The sequence below is a fragment of the Saccopteryx leptura genome, chromosome 3 (assembly GCF_036850995.1).
Source record: "Saccopteryx leptura isolate mSacLep1 chromosome 3, mSacLep1_pri_phased_curated, whole genome shotgun sequence".
Classification (NCBI taxonomy): domain Eukaryota; kingdom Metazoa; phylum Chordata; class Mammalia; order Chiroptera; family Emballonuridae; genus Saccopteryx; species Saccopteryx leptura.
The window spans coordinates 308228992-308246397 of record NC_089505.1 but is presented as its reverse complement, the minus strand read 5'-3'; the positions used below and the strand labels follow the sequence as shown (position 1 = coordinate 308246397).

At 42.7% G+C, this 17406-nt stretch overlaps 1 protein-coding gene across 1 annotated transcript in view; it reads right to left on the bottom strand.

The window, feature by feature from the left end:
- Positions 1-862: 862 nt before the first annotated feature.
- ARFGEF1 (ADP ribosylation factor guanine nucleotide exchange factor 1) overlaps positions 863-17406 on the bottom strand; it is a 126031-nt gene continuing 109487 nt past the window's right edge. The window contains exons 31-39 of the mRNA XM_066378928.1: positions 17145-17280; positions 16785-16923; positions 14747-14819; positions 10434-10566; positions 6909-7048; positions 5293-5461; positions 3888-4026; positions 2880-2997; positions 863-2292 (exon numbers count right to left, since the gene is read on the bottom strand). Coding sequence (XP_066235025.1) covers positions 2128-2292; positions 2880-2997; positions 3888-4026; positions 5293-5461; positions 6909-7048; positions 10434-10566; positions 14747-14819; positions 16785-16923; positions 17145-17280 — 1212 coding nt within the window. The 3' untranslated portion in view covers positions 863-2127. The remainder of the gene's footprint in view (positions 2293-2879; positions 2998-3887; positions 4027-5292; positions 5462-6908; positions 7049-10433; positions 10567-14746; positions 14820-16784; positions 16924-17144; positions 17281-17406) is intronic.

Below are 17406 nucleotides of genomic sequence, written 5' to 3'. Positions count from 1 at the left end.
TAGGGAAAGTCCTGACACTATACCATGAAATAACAAAGTGCAACATTATTTGAAACACTTCTCAGACAGATGAGAGGGAAGGGGTGGTGGCTCCGAGACACCTACGCAGCTGGGCTCAGACAGGTGCTGTCTTGGGGGGGGGGGGGGGTAAATGTGGTCAACTTAGAGTTCAGTAACTTCATTAAGATGGAAGAGCAAAGACTACTTACCTCTTTTTCAACAACCCTCATATTATTTTGAGGTTACATTTCCCTTGTTAATGCCACTGTACCACACGATGCGAACTGACTCCCACGACACAGCAGTGCCCTACTGCCACTGCCCCAGAGGGAACCTGATCACTTTTTCTCACTATTCAAATAGTATAGCATTATTTTGGGTTATTACTACATGATATTAAATTATGAATATGAGAAAGGGTATGGGAAGAATACTCAATTTAGGCCCTGGTCAGCTGGCTCAGTGGTAGGGCTGGCGTGTGGAAGTCCCCGGGTTTGATTCCCGGCCAGGGCACACAGAAGCGCCCATCTGCTTCTCCATCCTTCCCCCTCTCCTTTCTCTCTCTTTCCTCCCGCAGCCATGGCTCCACTGAAGCAAGGATGGCCCGGGTGCTGAGGATGGCTCCAATTGCAAAGGACCAATGCCCCCTAGTGGGCATGCCAGGTGGATCCTGGTCGGGCACATGAGGGAGTCTCTCTGCCTCCCTACTTCTCATTTCAAAAAAATACAAAAACAAAACAAAAACTCAAACTTGTAGTTCTGGCAGAAAATATCCTTTCACTGGTTGGTTTTCTTTCAGTAAAAACAAAACAAAACACAAAAAAACAATGAAAGATGGGGACGTGGATTACATAGGTTTTGATTGCACTGATGAAATAATCCAAAAACTTTATTGACCTATATAACCTGATTAGAATATGCCAGATGATAATCAATATTGTACAGAAAGTTGTACAGAATTTTTTACATAGAAAACTTTACATCTGTACCATATACATTTTATCCATCTGAAAAAATTTTCTACATCCACTGTTAATATGGAATGCTTGACAATCTTGTCATTTTTAAACCATCAGAGCACAATTCACAGTATGAATACATTTCCAGTAAATCGAACCTCCCCAAACCATGCCAGAGTTGTTACTTGAATATATTCAACATGAAATTCTGTACATACAGTAAAATCTACATCAAGCCCCACCACCCAAAAGAAAAGAAAGGGACAGCAACCTAGGTTCATTCCGCAGTGATTCAAGTTCGGTCCATGAAGGATCCTTCTATTTTAATGGCTCATCTTTAAAAGCCCTAAGAGAAGTATATTACAGGTAGTTATGTCGGTAGGGATATTTTCAACCCATTTTTTGTTGTTGATCATGACAAGTGTCGGCCACAACAGCTTCTGGGCACGTTAGACCTTCAAAATTACCAATCCCCCCAAAAGGACAAAACCAAAATCCCCACAAAATAATAAAAAAAAGTTCAAGCCAAATTTTTAGTGCATTTAACAAAATATTATAGGTATTTAGCAAATGAATAAGAAAATAAAGAAAACAGTGCAAGAAGTATATAATGTTTAAGATTTTTATATTACAGACCTGCATCTCTGTACATTTTTCACAGGATGATTACCAGTATCTCAGACAGCCTGAGTGTGCAAAAATTTCAGAATAAGAATACCATAGTTGCTAAATATCTTTTACCATGAACAATAATTTCTTCTCCCCCCACTCCCCTATTATAAACATTTTATCCTTCAAAATACAGCTCTCCTGAGTTGTACTTCTTGCAGAAGTTCAATCGTTACATCTATAGTTCTTTGGGTAAGTTTCCCTTCCACTCCTGCCAAATGTATGCGGGCTCTCCCTGCCTCGGAGGACCGAAGGGCACGTGAGCATGAGCTGACACCGGAAACGGGCTTCTGCTCAACACGAGCCCAACACGACAAACAATCCATCATCGAAAGGGACTGGAACGTTGTAGGATTGGGCTGTAGTTCGAAGCATTTTTACCAGTAACCCTTAGACGCTGAAATCCACAGAAGCCATTTTTCAGGTAGGAAACCTCAGCGTCAGGGTCCTTTTAAAGAGCGGAGGGATGTAAACGCCAAGAGAAAATACTAAGTTCCCATCATTGCTTGTTTATTCCAAGTTCCTGTTCAGGAGGTTGTGATATCTGAAAAACTACTCCGATTCGCAGAAAAAATCTTCTAAGAACAGCACGAAGTTCAGGAATCAAGTCAAATTGCATAATTTCACATAAAAGAGGGTAGTAGAATGATGCATGAGCTTTAAACTGGGAGGGAAAATGAATTTCTCCATTAGTAATGCTGTATGCCAAACCACAAAACCTAAAATTCCCTTTAGATTCAAATCACTGTGGGGCGACCACTGACCACTGGAAACAGGACCACGTCTGTGCAGCAGCGATGCCTTGAACCAACTGAAAGACCAGCGGTCTCCAAAGACTCACTTCATACAAACATCATTCACTTAGCTACCTTATTCTGAAAATCACTTTCCACTACATTTTCTTGACAAACCTATGACAAACTTTTAGTACTTACTGGTTTTTCCAGGTAATAAAAGTAAAAGGCCCAGCAGGAACCAGTTGAGTTTTTATAAGCTTTGTAAGGGTTATTTTAACTATCTTTTATTTATTAAAAAGAACTTTAATTTTCAGGGGAAATTCGGCCTAACACTTCAGGCAAAGATTATCCATTCCACATCCCATATAAAACTAATAAAGTTTAAAAATTTTAAGAAAGGACTTGTTCACATGTCATGAAGTGTGCAAAAGCACAATCACCTCCTAGTTTGGAATCGATGCACTCTGACTCTGTTAAGTGAGAATGCTGGCTAGGTACATTGTCTCATACTTACCCTATTATCACTTATCTTTAGAACTTTAGTTAGAAACAAAAGCAGTAAGTTGGTCCAGGCCTCCCGATGACTCTCTGACGTCAGAGTAAGGAAGTAACTGAGGGCTTCTCTGCACACACTGTAACAGAAAGGTTTGTCTTACATGTGCTGGACCCAGCTGTACACTCAGACATGGAAGGTAGGGAATACTCACTGTTAGGAACCCGTTTATATTCAAGACTATCAGAATAAACATGTTTTCAAAGTAGGAAGAAAACAGCTATTCAAACATGGCACTCATATGAAACCCACATTCCCTAACATTCTAAGTTTCACTGAATTCAAAGTCAATGTGCAGCAGCGCACATGCCAGCTTTGCCAGGAGACGAGGGCTGACATTTGGGTTGGCTCTTCCTATCACTGTAGGTTCAGAATCTCCTGGGGCCTTAACAGTCTCATCAATAAAATGGGAAAAAAAGGCAAGGAGATCTCTTCAATTCAAACTGTATTTCATTGGTCTCTGAGACCATCTGTTCCCCAAGAACACACAAACATTCAATTTAGATGACAATCTTTCTGAATGGCATGTTTAATCCTTAGTGTGAGTTGAAACGTTAAAGGACAGAATGTTGTCATTAAGTAAAAATAGAAGGCAATAAGAAACAAAAAAACTCCCAAAAAAACCTCTAAATATCTTTCAAACTAAATATAGGTAGGCAGTTTTTCACTTTCACAAATGATTGGTTTGTAAAAATTGAGCTTTATGGCATAAAAAAGTCTAAAAACTAATAAAGTTTAAAATTTTAAGAAAGGACTTGTTCACATGTCACGAAGTGTGCAAAAGCACATTCGCCTCTAAGACTGTATTTAACTATCACAACCTCTTCCTTAGGCCCAAGGCATCTGCGTAGTCCTGCAGCGCCAAGCCCGAGGCTGCTGTGGACTCTGCCGCAGGCAGACCTGAGCCCCTTCCTGCCCTGTACCTGCAGCCACCCGGGGGAAAGGCAGAAACTCAGCCGAGAGTCTTACTTTAAAAGCCTCTGCTGGACCTCCTCCCAGGCACTAACCCGGCTCTCATCCATGTACATCCGGAAGAGAATGCGCAGCCCACAGGCCAGGCTGCTCGTCTCCTGCTTCAGAAGGTTGGGTTTGGATTTGCCCTTGAAGCCTGTAGAGGGGGAAGGTTGCGGGATGAATCTGGAAAGGCATCTTACATGAAGCTACAGCAGCCTGCACGGCAGCATTCTGTGTGTGCAGCCACCACCCCTGCTACTTACAGAGCAGAGCAGAGCTGCCCTGCGTCACACAGCTGCACCCAGGGCCTGGCGCCCCGAGCGCCCACAGGGACAGGAGTCACAGCCAGAGGGCATGCCCCAAGACTCTGCAGGGGAGACCAGGTTGAGTCAAGGTAATTTCTATGTTGAGAATTTCCTCCCTTTTCAAGCTGAGGAAAGGAAGTACAGAATGACTCTGGCCTGGCGAAGTGCAGCGCTTCCAATGACAGCACAGGAGAGCCCGTGCGGCCGCAGCGGCTCCTGCAGAACAGAGCAGACCACACAGCAAGGAGACCGGTTCCGGTTCCAAGGCCAGTGCTGCGAGGCGCCAAGTGCGTGTGGAACTAGGGGTCTGGTGACCTTACAGGAATAGTCCCAGTGGAATGATGGCAACAACTTGGTTGAAGGGGAGAAAAAATAAGTGCAGACTACTCTCCTGAAGTTAGGTTGTAAAGGTTAGAGGAGGGACAGAGCTGTGAAACGGACATTCTAGCTTCTGTAAAAACGCAAATGCACAGCCAGCGAGCACTCCCCCTGACGGAGGCTGGTGCTCAGGAAACGTCAGTCTTGCTCTTTCCAGCCTGATTCTTGGCTGCCACTCTCCCAACAGCACTGGTTTGCACCAAATAGGCACTATTTCTTAAATAAAAAATTAAGTCAATACATTATTTTAAAAATTGTTTTTTTATTTAAAATTTCCAACACATTCTAAAACGAATACACCTCCCCACTTGTAACCATTCACTGTCACTCTGAGACCTGGCCATGCCCAGGTGAGCAGGGAGTCATTTGAATACGTATGCCAGATTTTGTGGGCGGACCGCACACCCCGTTTCTCATGACAGGGCAGGTGTGGGTGTGCTGACAGATCCCCAGGAAGGGCCAGGCGGGGCACAGATGAAAAGGTGACTGGTCAAGTCATTCAAATAACAGGTTGATTAAATAAGGGGGAAACAAATATGCCTAGGCAGTTATCAGGCTAACGGAAGAACTGAGAACAACAGGTTGGCAGATTGCCTTCTTACTGTAGTCGTTAAGGTTCAAGTTCAAACAGTGACATGCAGAGACCTGAAGGACACACTTGATGAATTCTGATCAATGTCAATGTCTTGTACATTCATTAATGGTGAACGTTAAAATGAGAGAACTGTGCAGCTTACCTGCTTTCCACAGAGCAGTCCTCTGTTCATTGTTGGAATTAAATGCTTTTGCAAATCTATGTGACTCTAATAAACAATCCAGTAGCTTAAAAAGTTGTTGTGATGTTAAAAAGCGGTACATTCCTTGGTCTTGAGTATCGACTCGAACATCAAAGTCCACGGCATCTCTCTTTGGGAAACAAACCACCATAGCGCACGTGTGTGTACACACACACACACACACACACACACACACACACACACAGACACAGTTTTTAGTAAGTTTAGAACTCAACATTCCCAAACACCAGATTTATGAGCAAGCCACAGCACCTAATCTGTTCTATCGCAAAGGAAAACAGGAAAAGTCCACCTGTGCTAATTTCCAGGTTCTTCATCCCATGCGCCCCCGTCACCAAGCACCACCTCCTCTCCAGATCCGTCCTCCTGACTTCTGATCCTACAGCCCCACCCCACAGTGCCTCCCCCACTCAGGCCTGCACTTCTCTACCAGGTCGGAGTCCATGTGATCACAATTATTCCCTTGCATGACCCCTCACTTCCTCTTCATGGCAATTGTGTGGCAAAGCTGCTTTCTCCCTGTCTGCACCCACACACTAAATGTGACTGGAGAAAACCGACTGATTTCTCCTTAAATGCAGTGGCTCTGGGTGCTGCCCCGCCACCCACCTGCACGTCCCCCTCGGCCGCTTCACTGGATCACTAGCTCATGTTTTCACTTCTCAAGTAGCTAACGAAGCTTTCTACCCAACCTCACTTGGTGGACAGCTTTTCTTCCTATCTCAATGAGAAACCAGAAGCTACCAGCTCTCCCACAAACTCCCATCAGCAAACAGATCAGCCTTCCTACTTTTATAACCCGTCACTTTGCCTGTGTTTGTTATAATGCATGAACTGTCCATGCTTCTATCCAAGACAACCCTCGGGGACTGTGCACTAAGTTCCACCTCCATTCACTCCAAAAGACAGTTCTAGCAACTGTCCCTCTCTCTTCTGCACTTGTATTCTCTGCTGGAGAGATTGCATCAGAGAACATGTGCCAACATCGTTAATCTTAAAGACAGAACAAAACACATCCTTCTCTTGACCCCGTACCTTCCTCCAGCTATCACCCCATTTCTTCACACCCTCTGCAGCAAAACTCCTGACAAAGTTATCAGTGTTTGCTGTCGTCAATTCCTCTCTTCTCTGGTACCCTGTGTAACTAACATGACAAACACAATGTCAAGGTCACTAAAGTCTACTGAATTGTGTTGAAACAGCAGTTCTCAGTATATAACTTGACCTATCAAGCATCAGAGTGGATCATACCCTTTTCCTAAAGGGACAATGCTGTCACTCCATCTCCTCATGCCTCACTGACTCTTGGTCTCGAGCTCTCTGCAGCTGTCTGCTCATCAGCAGCTCTGAGCCATGGGGCCTTCAGGGCTCGGGCCCTGACCCTCCTCCAGTTCTGTCCACACTCTACCTCCGTCACGTCACCTGGTCCCATGGTTTAAAATCAGATCAATGTGATAAAGATCCACCCCACCCTCAAATCTAATCTCTAGCTTGGCCTCAGCTCAGAACCCCAGACTGTCACAGCCAACGCCCCGCCCTCACCCCGCTGGCCTCACCTGTGCTGCCGCTAAGTTTTCTGCATCTTCCTTCTTGCTTGTGGCTGGGAAGAACACGATGTTGTCGATAGTCTGGATGAGTTCCAGCTGCACAACACATTTAATCAACAGGGCGGCAAACAGTTTTTGTTCTGGATATTCTGTGAGGAAACCCACCCCAATGCACATGCAAACAAAAATTATTTTGAATCCTTTATCACTCCTATGACATTACAATGCTAAGGGAACATAAACATCTCAAAGCTAACTTGCACATAGCACACTGAGAAAGATATTCTTGCTTTTTGTACATAAGCACTACTCAGAGTTGAATTTAACCAATATTTAGAAAAGCTATAAAAATTAATTTTTTAAATAAAAGTATTCTAAATTACTTAGAACAGTGTGTATGTTCAAGAAGCTTCCACTACACATTTTAAATAACAGGTCATTCTTTAAAAAAAATGTAACAAATGAATTAAAAGCTAAAACTTAAATGTTTACTGTAAACCCCAGTCTGACTTCTGAATACAGGTAATATAAACCCTATACCAAAGAAAACCACAGGAACTAGATCCATAAGACAGGAAGTGAGAGAGAGCCAAGAATTCTGACAGATGGGACCATGTTATGGGTTAACCATAGTACCTGTTTTACTTGGATCCAGGTTAGGAGTTGTAGCTAACATGACCCTGTACCTTCAAATGTATCTATAAGCAAAGATCTGTTACTAAAGAAGTAACCAAACCGTGATGTAAGGAAAGAGCTCTCCACTCTGCCCCTGTGGGCAGTAGCAGCTACACCCTTCCAGCTGTACAAACTTGCTTGGCAAAGACATTTCCAACAATCTCTACCAGCCCATAAGGACATATTCATAAAAGAATTTTCCATTTTATGGATCATCTCAGTTAAGCACACAAAGTCGTGCAAGGTTAGGGAAGATGGCTCTACATGGAGATGCTAGGAGAGCCAGGCAGGCTCCCCCTGCCCCCCTACCCCGGCCAGGGAGCTACCCAGGGCGCTGAGGACTATTTTATCTCAGGCAGCAGCTTCAGCGCCGAGACTTACAACCGTTCAGTCTCCTTCTACTTTTCTTGCAATCACAAATTCCCTTTTCTGGGCGTCAATTTATGGAATTCCAATTCATGTTTTAGAGATTTGGGGTGGCAGCAAAAAACTTGCTTAAATTGTTCTTATTTAGGTTATTAGTAAAGGCTCTTTTCCAGGTAGTTTTCAGAAATGCTTAGTATTTAACACTTAGTTCTTTGTACTAGACCTTGAGTCAGAAAACAAACTCACAAATGTCTTTTTCCTATTCCTGCATCAGTCATAGCCGTATGTGTACCAATCATTCATTCACTTCCCTCATTCAATCATGAAAACATGATCAGCAGCTGGAGCGGGAGGCTCTGGGCAGCCTGCCTGGGACCACACCTAGGGCCGCCAAGGGCCCCTGGGAGCAGGCTGTTTTCCAACAAAGAGACCGCTCTCCTCGCTCCCACAAGGCCACTCAAGGGGTCACACACTTTCAGCAGGTGAGCTGAGTTTGGCCAGTGAAGCTCTGCTCAGGCTGAATGAGGGATGCTGGGACCCCCATTTCTGGTGTCCTTTCAGAACTGGAGCGTGAGGATCCTGACTTCACTCTCACCAGCAAGGACCAGCAGCATGCATGGGACAATATCTATTTGGACAGATTTTACTTGTGAGGAAGGTTGACCTGCCAGGGTTGTAATAGGCAACCATTTCACTGAGTCACCAAAGGACAGGGAGCAAAAATCAACTATGTGGGATGGCAGGTTCTGAAACGGAGACTAGAGGGGCAGTGGTGCTTTCTGAAAGAGTGCAGGAAGAATGAGCCAGCCACCTTGGGACTGCGCCACGTCTGTGCTGTGACTCTGTTCTCAGTAGGAGGGAGTAGGGAAGCATTTGGCTTCCTTATCAAACAGGAACCCCAGCCTGTCCACTAAGCGAATGGGTGTCAACAATCCCGTGGTGACTTTTGCTGAAGAACACCAAGGGAAGTGAGAGCAGGACGAGGAGGCCTCAGCTTGGGGGCGGGGGGCAGCGCTCTGCTCAGAGAGCTGTGTTCTCAGATTAGCCAAGTGAAAACTTCCTAATGTGTGAAGACCAAAGCCCTCCTTCAAAAAGCTGAGTATACTTCAGTCCAGTCCTGGGGCTGCCAGGGAGGGAAGCCAATCACTGGTCCATCCTCGTGGCATTTTCCAGTGTAGACTGAAGCTGTCATGAATTCCTGCATGAGTCAAGCTGTTCTCCAGAAAACAGGAATTACAAATGAAAATGGGCCACTCACCATCACCTATTTCCCTTTTAAAAAGTTAGCAAGACACAGTGAATGAAGCTAGAAATGCCTTTCATGTTGGATAGCAAATCTTCTCTCAAGAACAAATGTAAATACCTTTGTACTTTAATACCTAGGATTAATTAAAAATTCCCTGAAATAAATTAACTCAAAATAGACCAGTGACCTAAATATAAGAGCTAAAAGTATAAAACTCTTAGAAGAAAACATAGGAAAAAATCTTCATGACCTGTTAATGGATTCTTAGCTATGACACTAAAAATATGAGCAACAAAAGAACAGATTAATCAGACTTCATCAAAATTAAAACATTTTGTGCAACAGAAGACATTATCACAGGAGTGAAAACAAGAGCTCAGAATGGGAGAAAATGCAAATCATGTATCTGATATGGGTGCAGTATCCAGAGTATTAACAAACTCCTACAATTAATAACAAAAAGACAAAGAGTCCAACTAAAAATGAGCAAATGACATGAATAGATACTTCTCTAAAGAACATATACAAATGGCCAATAAGCACATGAAAAGACGACTCAACATTATTAATCATTAGGGAAATGAAAATAAAATCCACAGTGAGATTCATACCCACTAGGATGACTATCACTAAAAAAAGGTGATGTTGGTGAAGGATGTGTTGGGAACTGCTGGTGGGAATGTAAAAAATGGTTCAGTCACCATGGAACACAATTCAGTGATTCCTCAGAAAGTGTAAATACAGCATCATCATATGACCCAGCCATTCCACCTCTAGGTACATACCCACAGGTCTAGGCCTAAGGCGAGGAGAGGAGCCAAGGTGACAGGGGTGCGGGCAGCAGGGTGCAAAGGAGACTTGCTCCTCAGAGCAGGAGCTCCAGCCAGAAAAGCACTGGCCTCACTGTGTCCCCTCAGGGGCAGAGGCCCATCACATCCCACTTCTGCAGAAACACATGGGGCTGACACAAAGAAGGGGACAGACAGGAAAGACTCAGACGCTCAACACAAGCATTAGCTGACGGCCTCATGGACAAAGCCGGTGCTGCAGGTGTCAGCAGAGTTCCTGACCATCCTCAAAGAAGCAGCATCTCCCCGGGATGTTCAGGCTGAAGTAAACACAGTAACTAAGTGATCACCTGATTAATTATAGTGTATTTGTTAATAATTAGAGAGAAAGCAAAATTCCATCCCTTTCTTACACAAAACAAGACACACAATTTATTTTTAGTAAGAGAAATAACTCACTTGCTGAAAGTTTAATTTTGTTGACATCTTCATTCACAGTAGAGGCTGAAGCCAATGTTGCCTGCTGTCTATTATCTGCAGATTTTGGTTGCACAGAATCATGGATATCTACAGATTTCTGTGATATTGTATCCTAATAAAATTTAAAAATTTATTATAAGTATAATGAATAAAACAAGAATTAAAAGTTTCTATTATGCTGTTTTTAAAAAAATACATTTTGTGTCCCTATGAAAACATCATTCTACACACAGCAATTATAGACACATGAGAAAATTATTTAAAATTACCTATACATGGACAGAGCTAATAAAGAGTCTTTAAGAGAAAAGCTTCCTTTCCGACCTGCAGACTTGGGCCTGAGACTGCCCAAGAGCAACAGACCGAAGTACCAAGTTTCACCGTATGGGAGACGTGGTCAACAATACCCATGGACTGTCCTGAAATCTCAACAGGGCACACACGCGGCAGGGACAGGGAGGTGTGTGCAGGCTCTGCACAGGCTGAGCTCAGGGAAGCTTTCAGAGGTGACTTTAGGGCAAGATGTTCTCTCACCTAAGAAACCAGCAACCAGAAGGGTCTGTGAGAAGGTGACCAAGTAGGAGTGTGGTGTCATGAAGAGAAACTGAATGTTCAAGTCCAACAGAGCTACAAGCAAAGTTCCGCCCCAGAGTTACTAAGTGTAATCTTGAAGAAGCAATGACTCTGGGGTTTTCTGATCTACAGATGGAGGCTACACTTTTCACACTGGCTGTCACTGTGGTGTAAGGACTAGATCAGGGGTCCCCAAACTTTTTACACAGGGGGCCAGTTCACTGTACCTCAGACCATTGGAGGGCCGGACTATAAAAAAAACTATGAACAAATCCCTATGCACACTGCACATATCTTATTTTAAAGTAAAAAAAAAACGGGAACAAATACAATATTTAAAATAAAAAACAAGTAAATTTAAATCAAGAAACTGACCAGTATTTCAATGGGAACTATGGGCCTGCTTTTGGCTAATGAGATGGTCAATGTGCTCCTTTCACTGACCACCAATGAAAGAGGTGCCCCTTCCCGAAGTGCAGCGGGGGCCGGATAAATGGCCTCAGGGGGCCGCATGCGGCCCGCGGGCCGTAGTTTGGGGACCCCTGGACTAGATGATCAATGTGAGCATGAGCTGTGTTGGACACACAGGCGCTGACAGGCCCATGAGCCTAGCTTGACTGTACTACAACAGACAGTGCACTCAGCGAGAAGACACAGCATGGCTAGAAGAGGAACTGGGCCTTCTGACTAACAGTACTACCTGGAAGCAACCTCACCTGGGTTTCTAAAAAGAACACAGGGGCCTGAGTACCCTCAAATCAGTGCTAATCACAATAATATTTTAACAAGTACCAAACCTGGTTCAAAAAATTGCTGGGAAAACTGGAGTGATGGGTGTACAAGCCAAGGAATACTAAGGGGCTGCCAGCAGCCACTAGAAGCTGAGGGTTCTCCCTTAAAGGCTTTGAAGGGAAGTGACTCTGCTGAGGCCTGGACTTTGGACCTTTTGCCTCCAGGACTATGAGAAAGTCAATTTCTGTTGCTTTAAGCCAGGGGTAGTCACCCTTTTTATACCTACCGCCCACTTTTGTATCTCTATTAGTAGTAAAATTTTCTAACCGCCCACCAGTTCCACAGTAATGGTGATTTATAAAGTAGGGAAGTAATTTTACTTTATAAAATTTATAAAGCAGAGTTAGAGCAAGTTAAAGCACATAATAATAATTACTTACCAAGTACTTTATGTCAGATTTTTCTAAGTTTGGCAGAACAAATCTTTATAAAGCAATTTACTATAGTTAAATCTTTTTATTTATACTCTGGTTGCTCCACTACCGCCCACCATGAAAGCTGGAACACCCACTAGTGGGTGGTAGGGACCAGGTTGACTACCACTGCTTAAGCCATTATGTTTGTGGTAATTTGTTATGACAGATTTAAGGCAAACAATACACTGGATGAAGGGTCTATCAGAATTCTTTGTATTGTTTTTGTAACTTTTCTCTAAAGCCAAATTATATCAAAATTACAAGTTCAAATAAAATATTCAATATAATATTTTCAGCTTGGCATGGAAATCCATATATAATCTGGTGCCTGCCTCTTACAAACTCTTTCTTTTTTTCCTGAAGTAAGAAGCAGGGTGGCAGAGAGACACTCTAGCATGTGCCCCACCGACCAGGATTCACCCGGCATGCCCACTAGGGGCCGATGCTCTGCCCATCTGGGGCATTGCTCCACTGCAATCGGAGCCATTATAGCACCTGAGGTGGAGGCCATGGAGCCATCCTCAGCACCCAGGGCCAACTTTGCTCCAGTGGAACTTTGGCTGCGGGAGGTAAAGAGAGAGAGAAAGAGTGCAAGAAACAGAGGAGAGGGGTAAGGGTGGAGAGGGGGAAGGGTGGAGAAGCAGATGGGTGCTTCTCCTGTGTGCCCTGGCCAGGAATTGAATCCAGGACTTCCACATGCCAGGCCAATGCTCCACCACGGAGCAAATCGACCAGGGTCTTATAACTCTTGAAATCATTTTACTCTATGTCTCAGAATACCCAAATTATAAAATAACTAGAAAGCCCGGTGGTCATACGAAATGACCACTGTTCTAGATATTAAAAATTGTAATTAAAATGATTTGTGCAAAGGTGTCTGCTAATTCAAACTGAATTACCCAGGGCAGGCGGCGAGGATGCCCCTTTGCTTAGTGCCCCACGGGGTTTCCCCCTTCTACTTGCTTAATTGCTTAAAATAGAGTGCAGTGAAGGAAACCACTGGCGGTACATTTCTTAAGAGCCACCGCTAGCTCAATAAATAAAGGTGATTTAAATAATAATGATGATTAGTCAATAATTTATTCAAGAGTGGTGGATAATTCTCAATTAGTGGAACTACAATGTTTCCGTACTTGCAACATTGAGAAAATCCTTTCTTGCCATGGTCAAATCGATTAGTTTCTTTTTTTTTTTTTTTTTTTCATTTTTCTGAAGCTGGAAACAGGGAGAGACAGTCAGACAGACTCCCGCATGCGCCCGACCGGGATCCACCCGGCATGCCCACCAGGGGCGACGCTCTGCCCACCAGGGGGCGATGCTCTGCCCATCCTGGGCGTCGCCATGTTGCGACCAGAGCCACTCTAGTGCCTGGGGCAGAGGCCACAGAGCCATCCCCAGCGCCCGGGCCATCTTTGCTCCAATGGAGCCTTGGCTGCGGGAGGGGAAGAGAGAGACAGAGAGGGAAAGCGCGGCGGAGGGGTGGAGAAGCAAATGGGCGCTTCTCCTGTGTGCCCTGGCCGGAATCGAACCCGGGTCCTCCGCACGCTAGGCCGACACTCTACCGCTGAGCCAACCGGCCAGGGCCAAATCGATTAGTTTCTAACTTGAAGTTTAAGGACTGACAGTGTTCACATTTAATATTCATGTCACCAGAGGAATGCTCAAAAATTAAAGTTTCTCCGTTTGAAACTGTTTTAATCCTTTTTGCGTTTCGGTCAGCATTACTCTGTCGTTTTTTTGCATTTCTCTGTCGTTTTTTTGCATTTCTCTCTTGCCTTTGTTCAAGGGACTCATTTTGTCGAGACAGGCTTTTTTGTCTTGCATCTGAGGCAAGCCTTGTTTCTCTATGCTCATCAGTCTCATTTTGCTGAGAAAGACGCATTTGCTCTGCAACTAAAGCAAGCTTTGTCTTTCTCTGCTCAGTGGTTTCTTTTTGTTGAGAAAGCCGTTTTTGTGCAGCTTTAGCTCCTTTTCTCTCCTCTTCAGTGGTGTATTTTCTAGGAGGCATTCTTTAAAGAAATTACGTTAAGACGTAGTTTTTATGTAAAACAGATGATTGCCGATGCAAACAAATGTTCACCTTCCCCCTGACACGCTCAATTTGCGTTCAGCCTTAAATTGTTTCAAAAGCAGATGATTGCCAATGCAAACAAATGTTCACCTTCCCCCTGACCTGCTCAATTTGCATTCAGCCGTGGCAACTTCACCCCATTGGCTAGTACAGTTACGCAAGCAACCAATAAGCTATCGGCGACAGACACTTAAGTGGCATATAATAAAGATTTAAAATACCTCCTTCATGGCACTTGCAGAGATAAATTTTAGCTACCTGGGAAATTTACCATCATGAAATTTAACCTAAAATTCTGGACAGTACATTTATGCCATTTTTTTAAGATGAGCTGGGATCATATAAAAAGATTTTGGCCCTTTAAAATACAAAGATTTTGGTCCATGGTAAAATTACCACAAATATATAATTTAAAATATGCTTTATTTCTCAGAACTTACCAACTGTTTTTCACTCACAGGAGATGAGGGTGGGGGGACAGTTTCTCCAGACGTGGGACGCCAGGTCAAGAGCCTTTAAAAGACCAAATCGCACTAGTCATTCAGTGTGAAACATGTCACATCCAATATGTTTTGGAACGGGCACAAAAAAGATAAATATACCAAAACCAACATATTCCTTCTTCGATTACTGCTAAGAGCAATTTGCTGAAAAAGTTTTGTGAGAAGTTGAAAACAATTAGCATTTAATATTACTAAATGAGTACTCTTTAAACTCAGTTTTTCTAAGTATTAGGGTCATTAAGGATTGACCTAAGTGAGACTGAAAACAAGGTTGAGTTGTTTAAAAAACATTAATAGAACTATTTAGATTCCATTTTAATGTAGACTTTTTTTTTTTTTGGTCGATTTAATTAAATAAGGAATGGCCCCAAAGAAGACACTAACTTGATTAGCGATTAGCTTCTTGGGACAGAAAGATGATTAAGGCCTAAATTCTGACTTCTGAGAAGCAGGGGCTCCTGGGGAACGGGGGAAGACAGATAGTCAATACATCACTTCAGTTCAATACAGAAAGAACTCTGGTGCAATTGCATGCTATTAAGAGACACTTATTAGATTAGATAAGCTCTAAGATCATATATCTAATCCTGAGTGTGTACATTCAATGCATTAAAACAGAAACAGTTCTTTAAAAAAGTCAGCCTGACTAGTTTTTATAAAGTCTTCACAGGGACAACAGCTAGGCAAGAATTCATACTATAGTGGACATAGTAAACTATAACAAAAATGGATGTCAGTTATAATGATCCAACAAAATGTGCACCAAAAAATAGCTGTAAAATAATTATAAATAGGCCAAGGGAATTACTGTATATCCTTTTAGTGTAGTCCTACCTATAGACACTTTCCTAGGGATGGTTCCTTTTGTTTGACTTCTTATTTCTTATTGATTAGGATATTTACAAGGGACTCTTACCAGTACAAACATACCTAAGAAAGTTTATGATGCTGATAAATGTGGACAGTTTGTTCATATAGTTTTATGCCTGTGCATTCACTTATGTCTACTTAATAAGATATTTTAGATAAGATTTAAAACATTAAGTAGATTTAAAAATCATAAGTGTGCCTGACCAGGCAGTGATGCAGTGCATAGAGCATCGGACTGGGATGCAGAGGACCCAGGTTCGAAACCCCTAGGTTGCTGGCTTGAGCATGGGCTCACCATCTTGAGTATGGGGTCGTGGCTTGAGCTAAAGGTTGCTGGCTTGAAGCCCAAGGTCACTGGATTGAGCAAGGGTCACTCCCTTCTGCTGTAGCCTCCCAGTCAAGGCACATATGAGAAAGCAATCAATGAACAACTAAGGAGCCACAACAAAGAACTGATGCTTCTCATCTCTCTCCCTTCCTGTTTGTCCCTATTTATACCCCTCTCTGACTTTCTCTGTCACCAAAAACAAACAAACAAACAAAAAACAAAAAACATAGATGTAAGGTGAAACTTGGCGCATGTCCAAGAGCCCTCAAGGTAGAGCTGGGAAGTTAGTTCAAGTCCATCCTGCAAAAAGTCCAAGTGCCACCGGTCCTTTAGCCAGGCTACAGTTTAGTTTCCCCACTGATATAAACTCTTTCACTACAATTCAACTCCAAACCTACCCCTTAGAAAAAGATGACAATTAACTGTAAAATGTGATAGGTACAAATAAATTTTTCCTAAGATTATTAAATCTACAGTAACTGAAATATAAGTTGAGGGTGGTTTTTCATTCAAATCCACTGCTTGGTTTAGTCTATTTCTATAAAAACTCATAAAAGTGGAATCACTTCATTATTACCCCAATTTTAGATGATGAGATTACAGATTTTGGTTTATAAAGAATTCAATTCATGTATTTGTTATGGTTTATAAGAGAAATACAAATTCATGGAACATTTGAGATATTTTAAAAAGGATTCTGTTATAAGAAATCACTAGTTACTATCAAACCTTTTTTATCCATCATTCAATATTTAAGGTTGTATAAAATCAGCTTACGCATGTGGGATTGTAGTTTTGAAGATATCCAGTGTGCAGTTACAAGTTTTATCCCAGATTTCGAGGGTAAATTTTTCACCATTCAGGATAACAACATTCTCTAAACAGTTTGTACCAGATCGTGCTAACTGCTCATTGTCTAGAAAAGAAAATTCATGTATATATTACCAGGGTCATACTGTTTTTTTGTTTTACTTGGGTTGGTGAACATACAATATAATATATAGGTGATGTATTATAGAATTGTACACCTGAAACCTATATAATTCATTAACCAATGTCACCCCCAATAAATTAAAAAAAAAAAAAAAGCCAGGGTCACATTTAATACTTGGCGTCACTTATCTGGCACATACGTACCTTGCTGCACACACCAGTACAGCTGGGCAAAAATGTCATCCAGAAGTACGTCACTGAGTACCTCCAGATACTGGGTGAATACATCGCAGATGGCATAAAGCGCGTGATTACAGGTTGTCGTCATCCATTCAGCTTTCTGGGGGGAGAAGAGTTAAACCATTCATCAGCAACTAGAATTAAAAAAATAAATGTGTTTGTTTGCATATGTAAAATATAAGCCTGTCCCCTGTCCCTTTCATATCCTTACTTCCCTCTAGAACAT